This window comes from Blennius ocellaris (assembly GCF_963422515.1).
Source record: "Blennius ocellaris genome assembly, chromosome: 8".
Lineage (NCBI taxonomy): Eukaryota > Metazoa > Chordata > Actinopteri > Blenniiformes > Blenniidae > Blennius > Blennius ocellaris.
In genome coordinates, this window is record NC_137657.1 from 8,431,697 (window position 1) to 8,457,016 (window position 25,320).

The 25,320-nt window shown below is 42.8% G+C and overlaps 2 protein-coding genes across 5 annotated transcripts; both read left to right on the forward strand.

The window, feature by feature from the left end:
* Nucleotides 1–2,974: 2,974 nt before the first annotated feature.
* Nucleotides 2,975–13,446, forward strand: fcgbp (Fc gamma binding protein). The gene is made up of 18 exons (XM_080500630.1): nucleotides 2,975–3,319; nucleotides 3,435–4,002; nucleotides 4,160–4,422; nucleotides 4,528–4,869; nucleotides 5,512–6,085; nucleotides 6,184–6,383; nucleotides 6,708–6,849; nucleotides 6,948–7,276; nucleotides 7,369–7,939; nucleotides 8,039–8,637; nucleotides 9,014–9,581; nucleotides 9,676–10,274; nucleotides 10,380–10,947; nucleotides 11,042–11,241; nucleotides 11,362–11,742; nucleotides 11,839–12,125; nucleotides 13,012–13,054; nucleotides 13,163–13,446. The coding sequence occupies exons 1-17, from the start codon at nucleotides 3,107–3,109 to the stop codon at nucleotides 13,022–13,024; spliced, it is 6,417 nt and encodes a 2,138-aa protein (XP_080356756.1). The 5' UTR covers nucleotides 2,975–3,106; the 3' UTR covers nucleotides 13,025–13,054; nucleotides 13,163–13,446.
* A 696-nt stretch (nucleotides 13,447–14,142) lies between these two features.
* Nucleotides 14,143–24,017, forward strand: LOC308133917 (FXYD domain-containing ion transport regulator 6-like). Of its 4 annotated transcripts, none has more exons than XM_080501469.1 (9): nucleotides 14,144–14,384; nucleotides 16,380–16,452; nucleotides 16,577–16,603; nucleotides 19,197–19,220; nucleotides 19,453–19,479; nucleotides 21,152–21,226; nucleotides 22,875–22,958; nucleotides 23,610–23,634; nucleotides 23,744–24,017. In XM_080501469.1, exons 2-8 carry the CDS (start codon nucleotides 16,401–16,403, stop codon nucleotides 23,612–23,614), a joined length of 294 nt encoding a protein of 97 aa, XP_080357595.1. In that variant the 5' UTR covers nucleotides 14,144–14,384; nucleotides 16,380–16,400; the 3' UTR covers nucleotides 23,615–23,634; nucleotides 23,744–24,017. The 4 variants fall into 4 exon arrangements, with proteins under 4 accessions (XP_080357597.1, XP_080357598.1, XP_080357595.1 ...); XM_080501470.1 differs by having other exon boundaries at nucleotides 19,456–19,479; XM_080501471.1 differs by lacking the exon at nucleotides 16,577–16,603 and having other exon boundaries at nucleotides 14,143–14,384.
* The last annotated feature ends 1,303 nt before the right edge of the window (nucleotides 24,018–25,320 follow it).

Here is a 25,320-nt window from a genome sequence, read left to right on the forward strand (position 1 = left end):
TGCACTGTGTGTGAAGACCTTGCTGTCCAAGCAGTCTCAAGCCAAGTTTTTGTTCAGCCAGTCTGTGGTACTTTAAACTGTGAATCTTTTGATTGGCTTGGCACAGAATGTGTCATTAATTTCTTCATAATTTTTTGACATATTTTCACCATACACTTGATAACTTGAAAAAAGCTCTTCTTTTGAAAAATATGTTGTTTTTTCCCTTTGCCCTCTCTCTGCCAGGTCCAACTCATGCTGAATGGATAGGGAAGGAGTTTGCCCTGTCATTTTTACAGAATTACCTTAAAGGTTATGATACTCCTGATCTTCGACTGTACATTGTGGCAGCTCATGCTGATGCTAAAGTGTCAGTGCGAGTACCGTCTTTACACTTCATGGAAGAGCAAACTTTAAAAGCAGGCAAAGGAACAACCTTCAAAATCCCTGGTTCTGCTGAGCTGCATGATAGCAAGAGGTCTTTCAATACGGTGCGCATTGAAGCTTCGGCAGACGTGGCTGTAATGTCTCTCAACTCCAAGAAGAATACAGGAGAGACTTCTGTCATATATCCCATTACTGATTGGGGTACCGAATACATTGTTTTCACACCACTTCCATCACCTCAAAGTACCTTCAAGGCATTCTCTGTGACTAATGGGAAAGAGCACAACACAGTAGAAATTTCACCACGAGCTCCAATCACGTTCGAGGGCCGGAGGTATGTCAAAGGTAGCCAAATGACGATTGTGCTCAGGCCATACGAAAGTGCCCAATTTCTGAGTGCAGATGATCTGTCAGGCACCAGAGTCTCCTCTAAGCATCCCGTCGCTGTTGTCTCAGGTCATACATGTACCTGGAAATTCTCAAAGTGTAACCAGGTTTATGAGCAGTTACTGCCAGTGAGCGCCTGGGGCTCCACCTTCATGGTTCCTCCCCTGAGCTTCCAGAACCAATATGATAGTGTGTACATTCTGGCCTCCCAGACCACACAAGTCACGGTCAAGAATAGCCAGCATACAAAGGGTTATATCATGCAAAGTGGTCAAGTTGTGCCCTTAAAATACCGCACTCCTGATACGCTGTACATTGAAGCTGATCGTGGAATCCAGGTTTTCCTGCTTTTCAATGGCATCACTGTGAAATACAGATACGCCTATGACCCTTTCTTAGTGACCATTTTGCCGATGAACCACTTCTGTTCTTCCTACTCATTCGAGGCTATAGCAGGCTTTGAAAACAAAGTCCTGATTGTAGCACAAACCAGTGCACTGGCATCACTCCGCCTGGACAACGCAAATCTACCAAGCAATGTCCACTGGAGACAGATTGTATCAACAGATTACTCTTGGACAGAGATGACCTACAAATACAACCCAGTGAACAACAGACACATTCTATCCAGTGACCAGTTGCCCCTTGCACTTTACTCAGTTGGAATCGCTAACCAAAATGGTTACGGTGCTCCAGGAATGTGTGTACAGCCAGGTAATATATGCACACTGTCATCCCATGTAGTAGTTTTAGTAAATGATCATGCTGGCAGTAATTCAAGATTTGCATTATTTTATTTTTTTCAGGAAGGAGCTCTGTGACCTGCAGCAACGTCAGATGCAGTAATAACCTGGTGTGTGAGATGAAGGGTGGCTCTCCCGTCTGTGTCCCTAAGCCAGGAACCTGCTGGGCTTCAGGAGATCCTCACTACCGCACCTTTGATGGGCGACGCTATGATTTCATGGGTACCTGCACGTACGTCATTGCTAAAAAATGTTCCAAGGATAATGAACTACAAGACTTCGAGGTTCTTGCCCAGAATGAGAACCGAGGGAACACCAGGGTTTCATACATTGGCCTGGTCGTGGTGAAAGTGTATGGCATCACTATCACGATTGTTCGGTTTGAGACAGGGCGAGTCAGAGTAAGTACTATTATTATTATTGTTTTAAACTATCATGTTTGTTTTCTTCTTTTGAATTCTTTTTTTGTCTGACCCTTTGGCACATTTCAATATACACACACACTATGGTTAAAAAAAATGTTAAACTCCTTTTATTTTATTTTTTTGCTTGTGTAGATTGACAACAACATGTGGACTTTGCCGGCAACATTACACAACAACCAACTGAACGTGTTTCAGAGCGGCCGCTCTGCAGTCATTGAGACTGACTTTGGTTTGACAGTTCGTTATGATTGGCAACACAAACTTCACGTCACTCTGTCTGGTAGTTACGCTGGGAAAACTTGTGGCCTCTGTGGGGACTTTAATGGCAATCACATGAATGATTTCACCACACCCTCTGGCACTCAGGCTAGCACAGCTGTTGCCTTTGGCAGCAGCTGGAAAGTTCCGGGACCAGTGGAAAACAATAGGTGCAAAGATGACTGTGACGGTGGGTGTGATACTTGTAAACCCGACATGATGGCGACATGGGGAAGAGAGTCACATTGTGGACTCATCGAACTCAAAAATGGTCCATTTAGCAAATGCCATGCCGTCATTGAACCTCAAGGATATGTAGAGGACTGTCAGTTTGATTTATGCATGGGAGGTGGCCTTCAGCAATTTCTTTGCAATGCGCTGGAAGCTTACGCTCAAGACTGTCAAGTCGCTGGGATCCAGGTTCAAGATTGGAGAACCAAAGCAAGATGCAGTGAGTTATCTTAAATTAATTATTGAAATGATGTGGGTTTTTTTCTTTTTTTGTGGATTTAATCAGACTTTTTGTTTTCTCTCTCCAAAGGTCTGACATGCCCAGAAAACAGTCACTATGAGCTCTGTGGGAGTGCCTGTCCTGCTACTTGTTCTGACCCGAAGGGGCCCTCCAAATGCATACGCAGCTGTGTGGAGACCTGCGTCTGCAATGAAGGCTTTGTTTTAAGTGGAGATAAATGTGTACTTTCTGCTACATGCGGTTGTACTCATGAGGGTCAATACATACCTGCCGGAGAGACATTCTGGGCTGACAATGACTGCCGCCGACTCTGCAAATGTTCTGGTGAAAGCAGACAAGTTGAGTGTGAAGATAAAGGCTGTGGAGCGGGGCAGCGGTGTCAGGTGGTTGATGGCATAAGAAAGTGCCAGCCATTATCATACAGCACCTGCAGGGCCACAGGCGATCCCCATTACATGTCATTTGACAAGTTAAGGTTTGACTTCCAAGGCACATGTGTGTACCAGCTAGCTGCACTTTGCTCCAAGAACCCAGATTTAGTCCCCTTTGAAGTACGGGTGCAAAATGAAAACCGGGGCAACAAGGCGGTTTCCATCACCAAGTTAGTGGAGGTGAAGGTGTACTCCATCAGCATCATCATAACTAAGACACACAATAACTTGATTTTGGTAAGTAAAATATTTAGTTCATCAAAGTTAATTTGATCAATTCTGTGTTGCTATTCAATATGAAATCAAGTATTTCAGCATTTAAAATGAATGTAACTCTGTGTTTTGCTTTCAGGTGAATAATGAGCTGCAAAATCTGCCCATTACACTGAATGCAGGAAAGGTCAACATTGATAAGATTGGCTTTTACGCTGTTGTTACCACAGACTTTGGACTCAAAGTCATCTTCGACTGGAACCATGCTGTGTTTGTAACACTCCCAAGCAACTACAAGGGAGCGGTTTGTGGCCTCTGTGGCAACTACAATGACGATCGAGCGGATGACCTAATTCCGAAGAACGGCGACAACCCTGTCTCAGCAAAAGATTTTGGTGCCAGCTGGAGAGTGGCTGAGATCCCGGGCTGTGTCGATGGCTGCAAAGGGGCGTGTCCAGTCTGTGACATCCAGGAGAAGAAGAACTATGAAAAGAAAGACTTTTGTGGTATAATAACAGACCCCAAAGGCCCATTCCGTGACTGCCATGCGAAGATCGACCCGGCTGCCTTCTTTGAAAACTGTGTTTTTGACGTATGCTTGTACCGGGGCAGGAAGGATATTCTGTGTAAGGCTATTACAGAATACACAACTGCCTGCCAGGATCAAGGACTTGAAGTGTATAGCTGGCGTACCAATCAATTCTGTGGTGAGAATTACATTCGATTTATAAAGATAATTAATTAAAAAAAAATATATCATAATTTCCTCCAAAAGGCTTCAGCCTTTTTCAGAATATGATATTCATTTGAAATGTTTTTGTGGAAGAAAAACTAAATATTCAGCTGGTCTTCTACTCTACACAGCTGTGACATGTCCCGCCCACAGCCACTATGAAATTTGTCCAACTGACTGTCCGGCCACTTGCAAGACTCTGGCTGCTCGGGGCTGCAACACTCACTGCCAGGAAGGCTGCATCTGCGATCAAGACCACATCTGGAGTGGAGACCTGTGCGTTCCTTTATCCGAATGTGGCTGCATCTACAATGACCATTACTACAAAGTCGGCCAAATGTTTTATCCAAATGGAAAGTGTGAACAGGAGTGCAAGTGTTCCCCAGGTGGAGAGGTAAAGAAAACACTCATCACAATAACTTCTATTGTAGAAATTAACTTGCCTTTTTTTTTTTTTTTTTTTTTAATTCCTGTCTTGTTTTTTGCTTTGTTTTTTCAGGTTGAGTGCAAGAAGTTCATTTGTGGCCCGAATGAGGAGTGTAAAATAGTAGATGGCATCCAAAAGTGTCACCCTAAGGGTGAAAGTGTATGCATTGCCTCTGGTGACCCCCATTACACCTCATTAGATGGGAGAAAATTTGATTTCCAGGGCACGTGCACCTATACACTCTCAAAAAGCAGCGGGCTGGAAGGCACCCACCTGGTTCCCTTCTCTGTTAAAGTGGAGAACATGCCGTGGGACCGGGCGCCGAAAAACCGAGTGGTCTCTGTCACCAAACTGGTTGCTGTGGAAGTTTACGGCCTGACTGTCATTCTGAGGAGCAACACACCTGGAGTGCTGGTTAGTATCTGCACTAAGTTCTCAGTAAGAACAAGAGACATGTCAATCAACTACAACATTATGATTTCTGATATTGTGTCTGTCTCCGTTTTGCTCCTGAAACGCAAGAAAATGCAATGTACTGTTTATTGAGATGCAGCTTTAATTTTTGTAGGAATTTGACCTCCTATAGCACATGTTGGCCACACGGGTCAGTCTTCATTGCCCATGTGCATCAGTGAGCCTCAGCTGCCCAGGACCCTGTCGCTTGTTCACCTCTTTTCGATAAGTACTGGTCAATACACCCCATGCCAGCTGCAGTTTGTGAGAGACCCACTTGTCATCACAAGTTGACTCTAAGCCAAGTTTCTCAAATCAATTTATTTGGTCAATCTTTCTACTTCATAGCTGCCTAAGGCCTATACAGAGTAGACCACCCACCATCAGTGTATTCACTTCAAGTTCTCATAATGTTGTGGTTGATTGGCATAATTTCTTTCATCTATCAATTTTAGATAAAATGTGTAAGTACTTAATATATCTATAACTATATATATATATATATATATATATATATATATATATATATATATATATATATATATATATATATATATATATATATATATAATCATGAATCATGAAAGTGTACCTTTCGTTTAGGTAAATGGACTGTTTTATCAGCTTCCCATCACTCACAACAATGGACAAGTGCGGCTCTCTCAAGAAGGAAGAAATTATGTAATTTCAACAGACTTCGGGCTGCGTGTCACTTTTGACCTGGTCTACCATGTGACAGTCACCGTACCTGGTACTTATGGTGGTAAAGTCTCTGGCCTGTGCGGCAACTTCAACGGGGACCAAAAAGACGACTTCCAGATGCCAGATAACATGATCACCACCAACGTCAATGAGTTTGGAAAATCATGGAAGGTCATCATTCCTAATGTGGAGTGTGAGGACGGCTGCGAAGGCAAGAGCTGTCCTGATTGTGACATAGAGCTCAAAGCTGCATTTTCAAAGAAAAGCCACTGTGGCATTATTATAGCAGCCGACAGTCCTTTTGCAGTTTGCCACAGTAAACTGAACCCACAGCCATATTTCAATGACTGTGTGTTTGATTTGTGTGCGTCCAATGGAGACGGAAATGTGCTCTGTGACAGTGTGGCTGCCTACGCTTTCAACTGTCACCTGGCAGGAGTGGATGGCATTAAATGGAGGACAGCTTCGTTCTGTCGTAAGTGACAAATTAATCTAGCTGATTGGTTGGACTTTTTTTTTTTTTTTCTGTACATTATAGATGAGTGAATTTACATTGTCCTATTTATTTTTCAGCCATGAAATGCCCCGCCAACAGCCGTTACGACGTGTGTGCGAACCCCTGCACTGATTCCTGCCCCGGCCTCACAGACATTGTTCCGTGCACTGACAGCTGCACTGAAGGCTGTGAATGCGATGCAGGTCTACTATTTAATGGACAGACGTGTGTTAAAGAGACCGAGTGTGGCTGCTATGAAAACGAGAGAACTTACATGGTACAATTCAACCCATCTGTCTGTCCAAAAAGGCTGCTTTATGTCCACTAATGTTCAAAGAATAGCTTTTTTCTTTTCTGGTTTCAGTAACATTCATGCTGACATGGCAATAAAGCCATCTTTGCTTTTTCAGCACTTGTGGACATAAGCCAGTTTGTGTTTAGACGTGCACAGTGAGAATTTCTCCAGGGACTTAATTAGCAGATTTCCCACGTTACTGTCTTTCTTAACGTGAAGTAATCATAAAATATTGGAGAACTTTTCAACTTTATTTTAATCTCAAGCGGGCCTCTCTGCGTAATTAACTTGCTCTGTGTTCGTCAGCCTGGTGAAGTTGTGTTTGAGGAAGACTGCAGTCAGAAGTGCACCTGCCATCCAGGGAAGGGGGTCGTCTGCGAAGAGCACAAATGTCCCCAAGGCACCAAATGCATGGTCAAGAATGGAATCACAGCATGCCAAAAGACAGGCAAGACACAAACAATCTAGATCTGCCTTCACATTTTGAACAAAACATAAATTGACTTTTGAATTAGACTACAACTTTATTTCGTCTGACTCTTTCAGATCCCTGTGAAGTTGTCAAGTGTGGCGTTAAGGAGGAGTGTGTGGTTCGGGATGGGAAAGCTGTGTGTATACCTATGCACACGGGCAAATGCTGGGCCTGGGGAGACCCTCATTACAGCACATTTGATGGATACAAATACGACTTCCAGGGAACCTGCAAGTACATCATCTCACAGACCTCCGGAAATCTATATGATTTAGTCCCATTCTCAATAACTGAGAGGAACGATAACCGTGGAAATACAGCAGTTTCATATGTGAGGGAGGTGCATGTTTCAGTGTATGACTTCACCATCACCATCCAAAGGAATCAAGTTGGCCATGTCGCAGTAAGATCTCATTTTGTTGTTCTTTTTGAAAGCACTAATATTCAGTGTGTGTACATGGTTTACAGTACATCTTTCTCATTTCTGTTCCTCAGGTGAACAAAGAGCTGGTAAACCTTCCCATCACGCTTGGCGATGGTAAAGTGACTGTGTCTCAAAGGGGGAATGCCGCATATGTGGAGACAGATTTTGGTCTTATTGTCACCTATAACTGGAATTCGTATCTTGAAATCAAGCTTCCTAGCAGATACTACGGCCTTGTCGCTGGCATGTGTGGCAACTTCAATGGCAACAGTAGAGATGACCGCCAAGATCCAGCTGGAAATCTAGTGTCCTCAGTGGTAGAATGGGGTAAGAGCTGGAAAACGCTAGATCAGGACAATGACCGTCGCTGTTCAGACACATGTGAGAAACATTGCCCTACCTGTGACGAGGACGATGTTGCGATCTATCAGGCTGAAGAGTTCTGTGGGGCCTTCAATCACAATAGTTTCCAGAAGTGTCATGCAAAAGTGGACCCTAAAACCTTCTTGGACAACTGTGTGTTTGACATGTGTAACAATCAAGGAGACAAAAAGATGCTGTGCCAAGCATTGGCCTCCTACGTCCAGCAGTGTAACGAGGAACAAATAGAAATCAAGAATTGGAGGAAAACTTTTGACTGTCGTAAGTATTTGAGAAACTTTTTGGCTCAATATTGTTATCCAATTTTTAGACCTGTGGGTTTTTTTGGGTAAAGACTATCTCATTCTCAATTATTCACAGCAATGGAATGTCCGCGCCACAGCCATTTCGAAGAGTGTGGCAGCCCGTGCCCACGTTCCTGCCCGGACCCTACAGAGCCGAAAATCTGCGCCGCTGTCTGTGTGGAGACCTGTGCGTGTGATGAGGGTTTTGTCCTCAGCGCTGGTGTCTGTGTGCCCCTTAAAGACTGCGGTTGCTCTTATCAGGGCCGCTACTACAAGCGAGGCCAGAAATTCTGGGCTGATGATGCCTGCACTCGTCAGTGCGAATGTGATTCCAAAGTGGGCGAGGTGAAGTGTCGGGACGCCTCCTGCTCTGCCAAAGAGAAGTGCAGTCTCGTGGATGGACAGCGAGCCTGCCGACCCATCAGTAGCGCCACTTGCATAGCCTCGGGTGACCCCCACTACCTCACCTTTGACAACCACAGGTTTGACTTCCAAGGCACATGCGTGTATCGGTTGGTGGATCTTTGCCTTCCACAAGACGGGATGGTGCCGTTCATGGTGACTGTGCAAAATGACAATCGAGGAAACAAAGCCGTGTCCTTTACAAAGACGGTCCAGTTCACCATCTATTCTGTTGAAATCATCATCAGCAGAGAACACCCCGGAAAAATCTTGGTAGGTAATCTGAAGCATAGGGTTGACATATTTAAAAGTCTGAATGAGTAAAGTGTTTTCATGTGAATTTTTAAAAGTCAAGAAATGGGACACGTCATGTCATCTTGGAAAAAAAAAACCCAAGCATAGATATTCTGAGCCTCAATCATTCCAGTGGATGATAATGCCTTTTGTCATTGTGTTAATTCTGACATCCCTCATGCTCCTCTGCATATATATTTAATTGCATATTAAAATTGTGATCCAGGCAGACTTAATTAAAATAAGATTTAACTGCACATTAGAATGGATTAGCAAGGTCCGCAGAATTATTAAATCTATAATCTCCTAAAAAAAAAAATGCTCCTCTCTCCCTCCCTCATTTTCTTCCCTGCAGATCAATGGAGAGCTTGTTTCATTGCCTCTGGATTATAATAATGAGTTTGTTGCATACCACAGTAGCGGAGCAGCTGTGGTTGAGACTGTTGCTGGTATCACCGTGAGCTTTGACTGGCGGAGTAAAGTGAGGGTTACTCTGCCCAGCACCTACCAGGGCGCAGTCTGTGGTCTGTGTGGCAACTACAATGGAGAAGCTCAGGATGACATGACCATGCGAAATGGCCAGATAGCCCCCACTGCAGCCAAGCTGGGGGAGAGCTGGAAGGTGGGCGAAGTATCGGGCTGCTCATCAGCTTGCGAAGGGAAGCAGTGCCCGGCCTGTTCAGAGTACGAGACGAAGGTGTATGAAAGCAACGAGCACTGTGGCATTATTGCTGACAAGGCAGGGCCTTTCAGAGACTGTCATGAGCATGTGGACCCGGCTCCTTACATAGCAGACTGTGTTTATGACGTTTGTCAGTACCGTGGACGCCGCACATCCCTCTGTGATGCTGTGGAAGTGTATGTATCTGCCTGTCAGAGCGTAGGAATCAACATTTACAAGTGGAGAACTGCCGACTTCTGCCGTGAGTTTGGAATATGTCAAAGTTTTCATGTTAATTACTTCTTTTTACTGTTATTTCATTACTCACTTTTCCCTGCTTTGATCCCCTCCCACAGCGATGGTTTGCGCCACGAACAGCCATTACTCCTTGTGTGCTACCGGCTGCCCAGATACCTGTGCCAATTTACCCTTGAGTCCCAGCTGCCATAGGCGTTGCGCAGAGGCCTGTGAGTGTGACGAAGGCTTCCTGCTGAGTGGTGATACCTGTGTTCCCGTGAGAGACTGTGGATGCTCCTACAATGGTCAATACTATGAGAAAGGGGCCGTTTTCTTCCCTGAAGACGAGTGTGCGGAACAATGCACCTGTGAAGAGAATGGCGCTGTGTCATGCAGAAAGGCCAATTGCGGTCATGGGGAAGTCTGTAAGCTTTTAAATGGAGAGAAAGGCTGCCACCCAGAGGGGCAAGGAAAGTGTGTGGCATCTGGTGACCCTCATTACACCACCTTTGATGGCCAAAAGTTTGATTTTCAGGGCACTTGCGTCTATGTACTGGCCAAGGTTTGTGACGACGACAAAGGCCACCTGACACCATTCACTGTCACTCAGGGCAATCAGAAGTTTGGAAATGGACATGTGGCTGTAACCAAGTCAGTTGGAGTTTTAGTCTATGATTACGTCATTTACATCCAACAGAGACAGCCTTGGAAAGTCACTGTGAGTATATTTATACATTACACTTGGTGTGGGTCCATTTATGCATGTTTTTTTGTTTCTCACTGAACTTCTCAACATGCATTCTCCCTCTTTTTTCCTCCTCAGGTGGATGATGAACTTGTAAACCTTCCCCTGTCCCTGGATAAAGGCCGTGTGAGAGTCACCCAGGAAGGCCGCAACATAGTTGTTCGCACAGACTTCGGCCTGATGGTGCTCTATGACACTGTCTACTACGTTGAGGTTATTGTTCCCTCTACATACCAGCAAAAGATGTGTGGTCTTTGTGGCAACTACAACAAGAATGTCAAAGATGATTACACGCTTCCGGATGGCAAGACCACCAGCAATGTTGATGATTTTGGGAGGGCATGGGCGGTGGACATGTCTGGGATTGAGTGTGGCGGCTGCGGAGAAGAATGCCCAGTGTGTGAGCTGGACAAAGCTGCTTTGTATAGAAAACCCAACTTCTGTGGGATCATCAGTGATGCTAATGGGCCTTTTAAAGCATGCCACAGTACAGTTAACCCAACATCATACGTGTCTGATTGCGTGTTTGATGTTTGTGCTGTGGGTGGCAACAGAGATACTCTGTGTAACAGCGTGCAAGCCTACGCTTTGGCCTGCCAGAATGAGGGCGTTCAAATCCAGGCATGGAGGAGCATGTCATTCTGCCGTGAGTTGCAAAATTAAGCAGTTTTAGCGGAAATTGTCTGCTTTGGGATTTTGTCGAATGTATTATAATATATTACTAATGTCTTGTGTTGCAGCTCTCTCCTGTCCTCCACACAGTCACTATGAGGTCTGTGCTGACACCTGTGGCGCCGCATGTGCCAGCATCATTAACCCAGTTACTTGTTCGAAACGCTGCTTTGAAGGATGCCAATGCGATGAAGGATTTGTTTTTGATGGCACCCAGTGTGTTTCACTCGACAAATGTGGGTGTGGGCACAATGGCCAATATTTGATGGTAATGAAAATCATTCAATCTCCTTTTCATGGTCTTTGAACACAAATGGAGAAATAAGACACTTTAATCACATACAGGGATGAAGAACCTTTTACCATGATATACAATGTGTGTTTCCAGGTGGGCCAAGCAGTGGTGGATAAAGACTGTACTTCAAAGTGTGTGTGCCAGGCCTCAGGGCTGATGAAGTGTGAAAAACTGTCCTGTGGCAGTGGCAAGTTTTGCGGTGTAATGGACGGGGTCAGAGGTTGCCACGAGACAAAGGGCCAGTGTACCGTCAATCAGATGGGACATCTGAGCTCCTTTGATGGTCTGTCTGGAGCGATAGGAGCACATGGAGCCTTTGAGGTGGCATCTATGTGCAACGAGGACTCGGCTGATTGGTTCCGCGTGGTTGTGGACGTCAGGACCTGCTATAAAGGGACATCGCCCGCTGTTGTCGCTTTATATGTGTTCTTCAACGAAGGTGCTGTGACTGTGAACAGCAACCATGTGGTCTGGGTGAGGACTGTTCAAGCATTAACATTTTACTCCAGAAACTGATTTTGTTTGATCATTTTGTTCTTACTTTTATTTCCCATTTTCTATGTCATCCAGATAAATGGCATGAAAATGTGCCTTCCCTTCGATGTGGCAGATGACATATCCGTCCGAGACTTGGGCAACACTGTGATCATAGAGAGGAAGTCTGTTGTGCGAGTCACCTACTCTGCCACACAGGAGGTCAATATCAGTATTGACAAACATCTAGCTGGTGAAATGTGCGGCGCCTGCGGAAACTCCAACAACGATCCCAAGGATGACTTGAAGACAACTGATGGGAAGACTGCGACTGGTGTGTCTGAAGTTGTCGTCTCCTGGAGTGCCCAAGATTTTTCCAGATGGTGAGTATTTGAAAGGCGTTCTGTCACATTATGTTTTAGTGAAAATGTATTGGGGCTGGGGTGGGGGGACACGTGCTACGTTTAGTGTTCTGACGCCGATCACCCTTTTGTTCCATGATCGCGTCGCGGTGCTCTTAACATTAATGTTGTTTCCATAGCATAACAGCCCCGACTGCTCGTCTAAGCTTTTAACCTTTAATTCCAGTCGGAGTGGAAGTTTTAATCTTGAACTATATCTCTCCCTTTATTATGCAAACTGCAAACTTAATTTGACCACTGAAATAATCAAGTACAGATCAGCGAGAGATGGGACGGTGCTATGACCATTCAACCGATTATTCTCTTAACAGCAAGAACTAAACAAGGACTCCACAGAGCCCTTTTAAAGGAATGAGAGTGTGGCTTTTAATTGCATTTGGGCCAATTTAATTAAGAAATGCCAGAGAATCCCCTATGGTAATTACTGATTAAAAAGCAGGTGAGGCTGACAGGCATGGCCATCAAAAGCTACCAAGCTTGCAATCCAATCACCGCTTGTCATCCAAGGACACTTAAGACTCATCTGGGTGCAATATTAATTTGAGCCCCTGTCTTTAGTTTTTGTGTCTTAGCCTTAGGTCAATCCTTTAGAGAGCGGTGTTTTGTGCATCCCCATTTCTCTCTTTATTCAAAGTGGTTGTCTTTTAGTTGGCATTTTCTCATCACCGGATCCTAAACAGCACGGAAGGCGCCCCTGAGGGGCAGAGCAGCTCCCGAGTGTTTGCATATGCCTTTTAAAAATACAATTTCCAGCAGGGGTTACTTGTAATCTCTGTTGGGCCTCAGCGGGCATGACTTCACTTTCCAACACTGCCCCCTTTGACTGCAATCTTCTTTTTCATTGTAGCGGCCTGCAGTGAAGCTGGTTGACACAAGCATCTGAGCCACAGGTAAAGAAAGGAAAGAATAAAAAGTTGCTTTGTTTCACTCTGAAACAAGACTGATGTGAGAATTGTAAAAAAAGAAACTTACAATAGTTTTGCTCCTTCCTTGGACAGGGTGAAGAACGATGCTTGTTGTAGTCCTACTCATCACACTTGAGTTTCTTGAATTAATCAAACGGGATTTGATTGTTTCCTGCCGATCTTGGTCCTTTATTGTTCATTCCACTTGCAGACGCCAATAGCTCTCTATCTTGACCAACATCTCCATCTAGTGGAGGAGAAGCTGAGCTTTGGCAAGTGTGTGGTAAACAATCTCGTCATACTCTTCTGTCACCTTACTAACTTATGTTGTATGTTAAATTTGCTCTTTTCAGATGACTAAATAAACACTTTTCTCATGACAATATGTGCCTACGTGTCCTTGATTCACTGATATTTTAACTAAGCAGTTTACAAAACATACAGAGAACGTTTGCCCAGATTATTTCATGGCTGCAGTTTCATTGTGGCCTTTATGTGTCTGTCAAAGCTCGTGGAAACAAGATGTCAACCCCTTCGTTTGATAAGATCTCTGGCCTTGGAAAAGTTACAGCAATAACAAAAAAATAAAAAATAAAAAGCAACAGAAGCCTTCTACAATAACAGATATATTTACAAGACATGCTGCTATCAAAGCTTAGTTCCCACATAAGGGGGAGGTTTGGCAGTCTGATGTGAGGGAGGCCTTGTCAAGAGTTTTCATATAGCTGAGAGAGAGGGGGGGGGACAACTGCACCTCAGTGACAGACTGCTCTGGCCATGAAAGTGCCCCAGTGTTTATGCTTTCCCTTCACTGCACTGAGCCTGTAAATCACACCGCAGTACAACAAGCCCACTGTTTGATGCTGCTTATTTGCTTCAGGGGGGAAATGATCATGATTTACACTTCATTATGAAGTCACATTTTAGTATCAGTGCAAAAAAAAATACATGGGGGATAAATGTTCTCAACGCAGTCGCGCAGTAATAGCCCTCCTCGTGTTGTTTACCCCGGTGCGGGGCAAATTTGGGGAGTAACTTCAGTTGCACCCCGCCCCCTCTTTCTTTTTACTCTCACACACTTTCATTCCTGAGACAAGAAGACCTTGGAGGAACCAGAGAGCGCACCGAAGGATCAACGCAACTTTGACTTTTTACTTAACACAAGTCACAAGAGACTTTTCTGCACACATTTCTATCATTTGAAGTAATAATTGAGTTGGGGGGGGGGGGGGCTTTTTTGTTTTGCATAGCAAAGTTTGGCTCAACTGGGCTGGAAAGTGTCACACATATTCAGGTTATTGGAGGCTGGTACACGGTAAGTCTGTTTATAGCTGCATGTGCGCATTATTTGTCATAAAACAGCAGGTCTGAAACAAAGTCTGCGAAAGCTAAGAATGTGACTTTGTGCACAGCAGATGTTTTTCCTCACTTGTCTTCTATCCCCCCTTTAAACTAGATGCCTTCTGGGGGCATGTGACGACCTAAGAACGTTAAAACCATGAGTGCGTCTTTACGCACAAGCCTAGCTTGGATAAATCTTCAGCACTATTTGAATGCTTTGTTCTGCAAAAAGTGTTTGCTGGGGCGCTTTGGTGTGCAGCTTCAACATTCCACGCCATCTGAGACGTGCAAAAGTTTGGTGTTCGGTTTTTTTTTTTCAGAAACTTTTTTTTTTGCCAGACACTTTGTGGCCAGTTGCTTCGATTTCATCTTATCGCGTTAATTGGTGAGGACAACAACAACGTGAACATGCAGAGGAGCAATTAACTAGCCCAGAAAGGCTCTGAATGTTTCCGTCACACAAACAAGAATACAATTTCAAACTTGATGACACATCTATTTTGAGGGTGCTGCTTCACTGTGGGGGTTGTCACTGAATGGGCACGTTTAAGTGAGATGTAAAAGCTCATTTTCCTCATTATTAAGGGTCGATGTTAATCCCATTTTATCATAAACCGTAATAATTCATTTTAAGAGTTTCTTTTGTGCAGCTTTGCACCCCCCCCCCCCCCCCACACACACACACACACACGCACCATTATATTCCTCTATATTACTCAGAAGACTAACAAACACGGTTATTGGATTGTTCTTGTTGGAATAACTCACACTGTGTTTGTTTGATTAAAGCTGATTGGCAGGCCTTTGTTGTTAATCCTGCTCCCAGGGTTGAAATGTTCATTTCTCCGCACTCCAACCCCATGTTCACACCCCCACTCTAGTCATGCATGAATCTCCAAGTAGTACTCGGGGCCTAGGAGGCAACCCCTGCTTCTTCCCACTGAGGCTTTGATCTTTGCAATGCAAAACATTTTATTTTTAATGGCATACATTTCCTGCAGCAGCAAAGCTCTGTTTACTGTACTTGCAATGCATCCTTATCCTTTTTTTGTGCGTGTGACTATAATGCATACATATCGTGCTCTACTTTCTTCAACTCCTCTGTCGGATAGTCGGCAGTAGCCTCGTCTTCAGACCCTTGTAAATATATGAGGGTAAGAGAATCCTAAGTTATGCACCCGGTGATATATGGACAGAAAGGCAGCCATCCCTAATCTAGATGACCCAGCAAAAGCAATCCAAACCCACTGACCAAATATCGAGTGCAACTCAACACCTTGCCTTGCACCCCTCCACTGCCAAGCCCCATATTCCCCCAGCCTGAAATAGATCACCGTCTCCCGCTCAGGGCCAAGTGAGCACATTATTGAGACCCCCGATCTCAATAACATTGCTGATTTCGGTTATGTAGTGTCTAGCTAAGTGGTGCATCGTGTCCCGGCCAGAGATACTCTCGCTTAGGTGCACTACCTCAATTTTCCATTTGGAATTCCAGTCGTCATCTCCGTGAGGATGACTGAGTTAGTCAGTGACATTCCTCTGAGAGCTTCATTAAGTAAAACCCCAAAATATCATCTGGGTCGAATAAAAATAAGTTGCGCAATGAAAAGTATTACTACTCGTGTTAATTCTGTTTGGATTGTGGCCATTGCTTTAAGTGGGTCACACGAATAACAGGGTAGTTTTGAGCAGTGGCTTGACGCACATCAACAAGTGTCCTTAAATATCTTTTGCTCGAACTGAAGGGCTTCTGGAAGAGTTCAAGGTGAATCACAAAAAAACATCCTCTGTTCATAAAACCTGCAGAGTTTCTCCTGTCTGGAGGGAGCCACACAGTGACCGTTTAAATGTGACTTCAATGAAGAAAATTCTCAACTTTTCGGCAGCTTTGCACTAATAAGCCAGTAGTGCCTCATCAGATCTTATTAGACCATAAGACTTTTCTTTTCTTTCTCTGTATCCGAACAAGGTTTTTTCTGAAGAAGGTAGAATGGATCTTGCGGTGTTGGTGGCCTTCAGCTCCTGGCTGGCTCCTGCTCTCGGTAGGTGACGTCTTCACAAAATGTCCAGCGGCTATATTGAACTCCCTCAGTGTCCTGCTGTTTCTCTGGTTTTTGTTTTGAGCTCCTCCGTGCTAAACGTAGTGATAACGTGTCTGTATAACAGGATCAGCGTTTGGCAGGGAGGTGTTTGGTAAGTTCCTTGCATTACAGTTGTCACTGACAATGCATGGGCTTGAGATTTCTTCATTTTTTTTCTTTTCTTTTCTGTTTTCCCTCTGCCTCCTTTTTTATTTGGAAGGTTTGTTTTGCCGTGCGCCTCTTTTTGGCCCGCCGTGTATAAAAAGCACCACTTGTTCTGAGCTTCACTCGACACGTCCACAAAATACAATCTGTTTCATCCCGAATGCTTCATGCCTGTGTTTCGCTCTGACAAAAAGGCCATGTCGGTGTAGTGTAAACATTTCCTTTTGCTGCAGTTTAAATAATCCGTTTTTCCAACTGCTGCCAAGTTTGTTTTTTTTGTGTGGTTCATGCAGGTCATGTTCTTTGATTTGTGTCGCTCTCTGCTCTCTTGCATGCCATCAGCTGAGCTTGATGCTTAGCAGATTTGCCTGCAGGAAGTTTTTTAGTTTTTTTTCCTCCTCATCTTCTTTAACTCTCATGTCTGACTCCTGGGTCAGTCCTCGGTTTAAAAGACTTGTCAACACCATTGTAGTCAAATATTTATCGGCTTTTGCTGTGAGAAAGTCTATCATTCTGTATTTTTTTTTCTTTTTTTTGCAGCAAGGTCATAGTTAACTCGAGCACTCTTGATTTGTATTCTCCAGATAACATCAGGCTAAATCACATATACAAAATCTCATAAAGTGGAAACTGTGCTGTACTTTGCAGCTCACGTTATTGAATCGCCAGAAACATCCAGAGTTATCATTGTACTGGAATTAGAAGTATCTCCCTCCTACACGTGTCCTCGTGCTTGTAAATATTCACGTTAATGTATTCGGCGTTTGCTGTCGACACCCGACATCCAAGCAACCGCTGAGACTGTGACATTTAAAAAACACTATTCACAGCCTGTTGAATATTTTAATGACGGCTATAAAAAAAAAAAAAATAACGCATTAATGATGTGAAATGTCGCCTCGGCGCGACTGAAGTATTTGTTTAACCTCCAAAGAGCTATTCCAAGGTCACTTTGTTCCCACTTGCAAACAACTCCTCACATAAACAATGTTGAAGTCGACCATCTTAATTATTCTGCCTCCTTTTCTTGGTGTCAGCGAGCATGAGACGCAAACTGTGACATAACTAGAAGCCGAGTGCCGGATGCTTTTTTAGCAAGTCTTGTAGGCAAGAACTTTTTTTTTTCTTTTCAAAACCACAGGCGAGAAGAGAAATGCGACGGATCAGTAGGGTCTGTGCTTTCCCATGTCGTTTTGATGATTTATTCTCTTTGCAGCTATGAAATTGTTAGGTTTTGGGGTTTTTTATTATTATTGTGTTTCGGGGTTTTTGAACACACATTTGGACAATGAAACAAGGCCTACAAATACGGGGGAAGGTTGAGATAATGACCACAAAATGTCGATTTTCTTTGAAGACAATTGGAAAGCAGTTTTTCTATTTTTCTTGTGGTTTTTTGAGCAAAGAGGTGTTTTCACCTCCTTCTCAGAATGTGGCTTTGCCCCACTTTCTGAGAAATACATTCTTGTGCATGATTTGCATAATTATTGACTAATCTCTGATTGGCTTTTGGAATGTTTTGGTCATTTCTTCCCTCCAAGTTTCCTCCACTTGAGCTTTTCCCCTGTGGATTATTGAATGATTACGACTGTTATTCTACTGATAAATATTAAATATTAAAACTTTAGTTTTTTTTATGTCATCTTTGATATGAATCAAAAGTAACCCCGGTTACTTCATGCTTCACATTAGGCTCAAGGTTGTTGTTTTTTTTGTCTTCACTTATAGTTTGCTCTTTTCGGCTTAGTAAATTCTTCCTCTCTGCACAGAGGGCATGTTTGACTTCCCATTTTCCACCATTTCCATTATTTTCAATGTAGTTTAAGTACAAGAACAATACATTTTCAGCTACCAGGCAGTAACACAGTATCTTCAAAGTGAAATCAGAGATGACGTCAATCTTTTGCTGCACTTCCTGTTCAAATTACTTTCAGATTTGAGTTTTATTTCCTTCCTACGATAGAATGTGGGTGGAAACGAAACAATAATTGACATAATGTGGAATCAATGACAACTGGGGACAAAGCCATGATATCATGGAGGAGCCTGCTCTTCTACCAGAAAAATTGAACGGCCTAACTTTAGACGTGTCCATTGAAAACCACATCAATTCACTGGCATTGTGGAGTTTAGCTGTGAGCAGTAAAATCCCCCTCTAGTTTTGCCTTAAGCACTGATCAAATCTCCTTGGGTTTGCAAACATGCTCCCTATTAAAGCAACAATCACCTTAACTGATGTGACAGATATGAAGGTGGTAATAAATTGTGGTGTGCCTCCAATTGCAGTGTGATTGATCTGTGACTGTGTTTATTTTTCTCACTTTTTTCAAAAACACAAAATGCGTATCGAGATTTCTCAAGAAAGCCAACAATATTCTTCTACTCTGTTGTTTTTACGTCCCTATCCATGGTATTTTCTGGGGCTTTTTAGATGAATACAACAAATATGAGTCACGCTGACTCATATTGCCACCAGTTTTTACACCAGCTGAGTTTCTTACAGTCTAATATTTTCTTTTTTTTTTTCCTTCTTTTCACAGCTTCAGCAGCAGATCGGGACAAAGGTGGGTGTTATTTGATTAATAAAAAAAAGAAAAAAGCTCAGAAAATCCAACTGCAGACAAGCAACATGCTCATTATGGCTTGAACAGAAATCTGTAGCGGCACCAATTTGGCTGATGTCAGGATGAAAGGCTGAGGCTGAATAGCCGTCGCATTACAGAGCTTCTCGCGCAGCCGGTCATTGTGTAAATCTGCTACTCATTTCTCCTTCTTTCTCTCTCTGCTCTCTTCTAGTAGACTACGACAGCGCCTTTCATTACGGTGAGTAGAAGACCGTGGTCCGCACAGGAAACATCTTGGAGGTTGACATGAGTGTGGCTTTTTTTTTTTTTTTTTTTTTTTTAACTTGTTTTTCCAGACGTGATGGAAAACTTTCACCCCGAGGTCAACCTGAAAGAGGAGCCTCAGTGCAAATACTTGAAAGTCAGTTTTCTCTGATGGATTTTGAGTCTGCTCAATGGTTAAAAAAAATAGAATGACCATGTTTCTCTTAAAACCAGTATACGTTCTGAAGTATTTTCTAATCATAGAAGCACTCACTCAGTGGCGTAAGAGGCATTTTTTTCCACAACGGATGTGTTTTGTTTATTTCTTTTTAACCCTGCCTTCACATTTTCCCTTTGATTCAATCATCCAGACCCGATGAAACCATTTCCTGCCAAAATGAAGTCCAAATAAAGTTGTTGACAGAATCGGGTTTCACAATAAATGACGTCATTAAGTCAAACATTCACACGCTCATGCTGTTGATATATTGTGTATACTTACTTTAACCAAGTCAGGATAACATGGTCTGTGCTCGCGGCCTTTCAAGCTGCCGTTCGGCTGAGATCATAGAGAGAAGCCAGAGTGGAAAGACCTTCTAATGCTGAGGGAAGAACATGAAGTTCCACAGAGAAGTTCTGACCTTCAAGCGACTTCTTAACGTTATGAGTTAATGCGGGAAAATTCACAAGAACAAATATTACTACACAATACAACATTAAAAGCTGTTATCACATGCACAATCAGTCTTTCACCAAACAGTGCGGAGAAACGTGGACAAAGATGAAACAAAGAGGGGGAGAAAATAATGTTTTCTATCAGAAACTATTACGAACTCGTACAAAACATAAATAGGCCAAAACCTTGGAAACCGACCACATGATGGTTTCCCATGGTGGAATCTTGTCGGTCTTTCCTGATTTAATCTGGCATGTTGATCTTTCCAGCCGCTCTGTGGGGACTTAAAAGTCGGGAAACTGAAGTCACAACCAAGTTCAAATAGTCTCAATTCATGTTTCATTATGCTGAGTCGGACGAAAAGACGATGACATTAGACGTATATATTTACATTGCAAATATATACTCTCATGTCAGTTGAAGTGGAGGTTTTTTTAAGAAATTGTTTTGGGATGAACTATATACAGGATCACTACATTTATGTATACTTGTATTGAAACGCATCAGATTATATGAAGCACTTCAGATAGATTTTAAAAAGCGATTAAAACAAGGCTTTTATTGAAACACAAAGAAATGTGGGCCACTTGGACTTTATACTGATTTGGTTTGATATTTGCTGTTTGCTTTCAATGAAGGCGATTAATTGAGATAAAGGGGCGGAGTTTATAAGTTCATCTTCTGTCTGCTCCCTTTCATTCAAGAATTAAAAAAAAAATTGTCTGTAATGTATTGAAGTGAGTTGTTGGGGGGGGGGGGGGATCTTCTTGGTTGAACAATGAATGAAATAGATTAACTTAACTAAAGATATAATTTAAAATTTTAAAAAAAGAACACTAAACTTTGTCATTGTTAAATTTTCAGTATTTTAAGTACAATTTACAATTCTGCTGAAATGTTCTGTTTTGACCATTTGGGGAATGCACACTATCTTTGTGTATTGTGACTCTGGAATTAAATTTTTTTCCCTATTTTTCTTCTTCCATTGCAGACTATGAATCGCTAAGAATCGGAGGACTGGTCTTCGCAGTGGCCCTTTTCCTCCTGGGCATCGCCCTCATCGTCAGTAAGTGAACTGACCTCTGTCATTCAGGCACAACTGCAGAGCGAGCAGACTGCTGTTTTCCACAGGGGTGTGGCAGGGAGTGGCACAATGCCAGTGTCTTTCCCCTCAGTGTCCTTCTAAGGTTCCTCCACCTACCTGAAAGCTGCTGCCAGGGGAAGCCCCCCCCCCCCCAAAACCGAGACCCATTAATAATTCAGACTGTCACTTTTTCCCATGCGCCGCATTTGGTAATAAAGCAAAGTGACTTCCCGACTTACTCCTGAAATGGCAGGACCTGAATTACATATATTTAATGAAATGACAGCCAGATCAAAGAGAGTCATGGTTATGACCTTGGATTAAAACAAAACAAAACAAACAACAACATGTAAAACTTGGTTATTTCATCAAAAGTTGTGTCTGTGATCTGTGGTTCCTAACCTGGATGTCTGGGTCGAGGGCAGACATCATAGATGGTGAGTGAGAAATTTAGATGTGCCCATTTCAAAGAAAACAATAATAAAACACGTTTACAAAAACCAAAGGTGACCTGGGAAGCCTCACCGTCGTGGAGCCATTTTTTTTTTTTTTTTTTTTTAAGTCGTAGACATTTCCAGATCAGCGGATCGATGAAACCACCGTCAAATTAGAAGAAGTGTGTTTCATCTCGTTTTAATCAGCTCCTCTTCTTTTTCTTTTTTTTTAAAGTGCGGCGCCGAAGCCCGTGGGCAAAATCCCCGAGGCACAGCACGAGAAGCAACGTAAAGATGGCAAAGCGTAGAAGGCCATTAGGTGTATTTGCCATTTTAAAATCTCGCCTTTTGAAATTTTAAAAGAACCAACAGCCACGGGTTGCCGGCGGTGCCTCCCCGAGTGAACAGAAGATGCGCAATCGTTTTATTCTTAGTCCTGGTACTCTGTAGGTCACAAGCTCCGTCTGGGACGTCTCGCTATTTCGTTAGTGCTGCCAATGCAAGTTAAGTTGGCAGCGTCATCACTGAACATGAGGATGCACCTTCAGAGTATTACTTGGCGGTTCAGGATGTACTCGGAACTTGAAACTGGCTCTGACATTTTCCATCAAGTTCAACCGGCGGTGTTGAAAACACAGATAAGATTAGAATTTTTTTTTTTTTTTTTTTTTGTCAACTTGAACCTTTAATCCTTCCAAGTTGTTTGTTCGTGCCTCTAAAGATCATGTGAGTCCCGAGAATAAATCCCTCACTTTACACTTTAATCCTATTTCTTCTCTTCAAGCTGAAAACACAGAGTCATTCAGTCGACTTGGAATTCTTTTGACACAAATTTCATTGGCGGTTTGATAAGAGCAGACTAAAGAATCACAAGTTATTGTGGATGTGATAACAATCAGCAGGAATCATCTGCCTTTACGACGGTAATGAATAAAGTCGTAGGCAGTGCAAACTGAGAAAGGTTAGGAGTCGAAAATGCTGCCAGATGCATTTCACCACACCGGCTCTCGGAGTTACTATTTTTAGTAAAACCACTGATTTGTGCTGTGATTTTAAACGCATACGTTCAGCGATGGTCGCAGGCCAGTGAGCCCCACATTGCGTGTTGTTTATTGGCAAAACGTCAGGTTTGCGTTGGTGTCGAAACTCAACAGGCGCTTTGTAACGACTTTTCGTGTGTTTTTACCAACAAACAGGCCGGAAATGTACCTGTTCGACGAGCGGCAAGCCTGAGACGTCAAAAGCCCGAAGTCCTGACGCAGAAGCTGGTGTCCAAAGAGGTAAACTTTCCTCGACGTCGTCGTTTCTCTCCTGATATCGTCCGAGTCGATTGTTTTTTTTCAGAGCATCTCTCTTTTCTATCAAAATCTGAGCAATGAACACATGACACATAAGACGACAGAGAGAAAATGGTAAAAGTGGCGACTTTCAATAGTTAATCATCCACCGATACCACTTTTTTAAAGTACGAGTATTAAACTTTGACCACTTGCCCTTACCAAGTGGTGACACAAGTACTTGACATGCTATTAGAAATGTTTTCAGAATGTTTTATGCTTTCAACTTGCACTTAAACTTTCACTGTTTTCTTGGCATTTGAACATGTTTCATTAAAAAAAAAAAAAAAAAAGTAGCAGTCAACTTTAAAAAAATAAGTAAAAATTTTTACCATTCAGTGGTTTAATATTTTGGCAGGACATCATTTGTAGTTTTGCATGAAAAAAAAAAACAACGTATGAATGAGTAGCATTTGCTACTCCATTAAAAGGCTCCTCGTAACTGAGGAAACTAAAAGGGTTAAAACTTCTATTTTTTTTTATGCATATTGCATCAATGTTACATAAAAGGTGAGATGTTCTAAAGCATTTTGACCCACTTATTAGAGTTTAGATTCAACATGATAAAATCATAATATTAAACTCTTTTCACAGATTAAATGGCCTGACAGCCAAACTGGTAAGTGACTTACAAACACTCATTCACTTGAACGAGTAAAGATGTTACATGTATGTACATAAATAGTTTCAGAGCTATTTAACACCCCCCCCCACGTTTTGTTTTCCAGTTTCCATAAAGCTGCCGGCAGGGGGCAGCAGATACCATGATGACAGCAAGAAGACCCTCTTTCCTTAAACATGGAGCTTTCTTCACTTTCTTCACTTTCTTCACTTTCTTAATGTTACTCTTTTCCTCTTTCCTTCTTTTATATGTGTTGATCACCAGTGAATTTTGTGCCAAACTTTATACAGTTGCAGTAGTTTGATTATCAAGTGTATTTTTTTTTGACTTTCTGATTGATGCTTATAATAAAAGAAATGTTTTAAGAAAAAAAACAAAACAAAAAAAGAATATCTCCCTTTTTTTTCCCTGAGCTTTTTATGACAGTGGGAGTAAAGCAGAGCAGGCAGCTCTCTGTAGTGCTGCACTCTCACTTCTTGCTGACACTGCAGACAGTTCAGTTACACATGCGGTATAGTAACTACCAGCCCAGGGTGCAGGGTGATTTATCTGCTGCATTCTGCAGCTTTCAGTGAGCTCCCTTGGAAGAAAAAAAAAAAATGCTTTATTTTGTGTATCGCCATGTTAAGTGCTGTTTATTGGCAGATTTTCCACCATCCTGGGTTCCAGCAGCTCCATGTGCAGGTAAAAGCTGCATATGTAGGCTTGATTCCCTCCCTGGAGTTGCAGCCTGCACTGCACTGCACAAAAAAACACACCATGGGAGGGAAAGTGGTGCATTTCCAGCCATGGGAGTGGAATCTTTACAGAGTGCTATAGGCTATAACAATTTACACTTCTTGTAAATCGTATATTCACAACAGAATAGTAACATGATATTTTATCAAAAGCCAAATTTGACTATGACAGCAGCAGTGCATCCCAGAACATGGCTGCCTTTGTTGTGGGAGAGGAAATGAGCAGAACAAAAGAGTTTTGATGAAGGATTGTTCTTTCTTTGTTGGATTTTGGATTCCAGCTGCTTGACACTCATGCATGGATATAATGAGTTGGACTTTGATTATGTGCGAAATGATTTATATTTGTGATTTTCCTGCATGGAGGTCACTTCAGCACCACCAGTCTTCCAGTATTTCATACTGATATATTATGTAATCTCATATTTGGTCAATTTTTCAGACTTGTGGCTAGAGTTGCCATAATCAAACACATTGACGAGATTGACACATCACCATTTATTCAATAACATTTTATTTATATAGGAACAAATAGGACAGACATTTAAAGGCACTTTGGCAAAGACAAATTCAACAATATAACATGAGCAAGTAGAACAGATGGTAGAAAGGACAAAACTCTCTTCTAACAGGAAGAAACCCGCAGAACCAGACTCAGACAAAGACGTTCTGTTCAGGTTAAGGGATAGAGAAGAGAGAAGGGTTGTGGGGAGGGATTATTTTTAAAGTGTTCTCTCCCGTTAAGATGCTGTCTGACGATGCCACATCGCCTGGCGAGCTCCTTATTCAGCACTCCCCTCGCACCTCCCCGGCCCTCTGCAGACGCACAAAGATGGCCCCGAGGGCCCCGAGGGCCACGTCTCTTCCCTGCTGCTCTTCAGGATCTTTGCTCATGAGCCACTTGTTGAAGGTCTGATCAGAGATCACTTCCTCGTAAGCCAGTCAC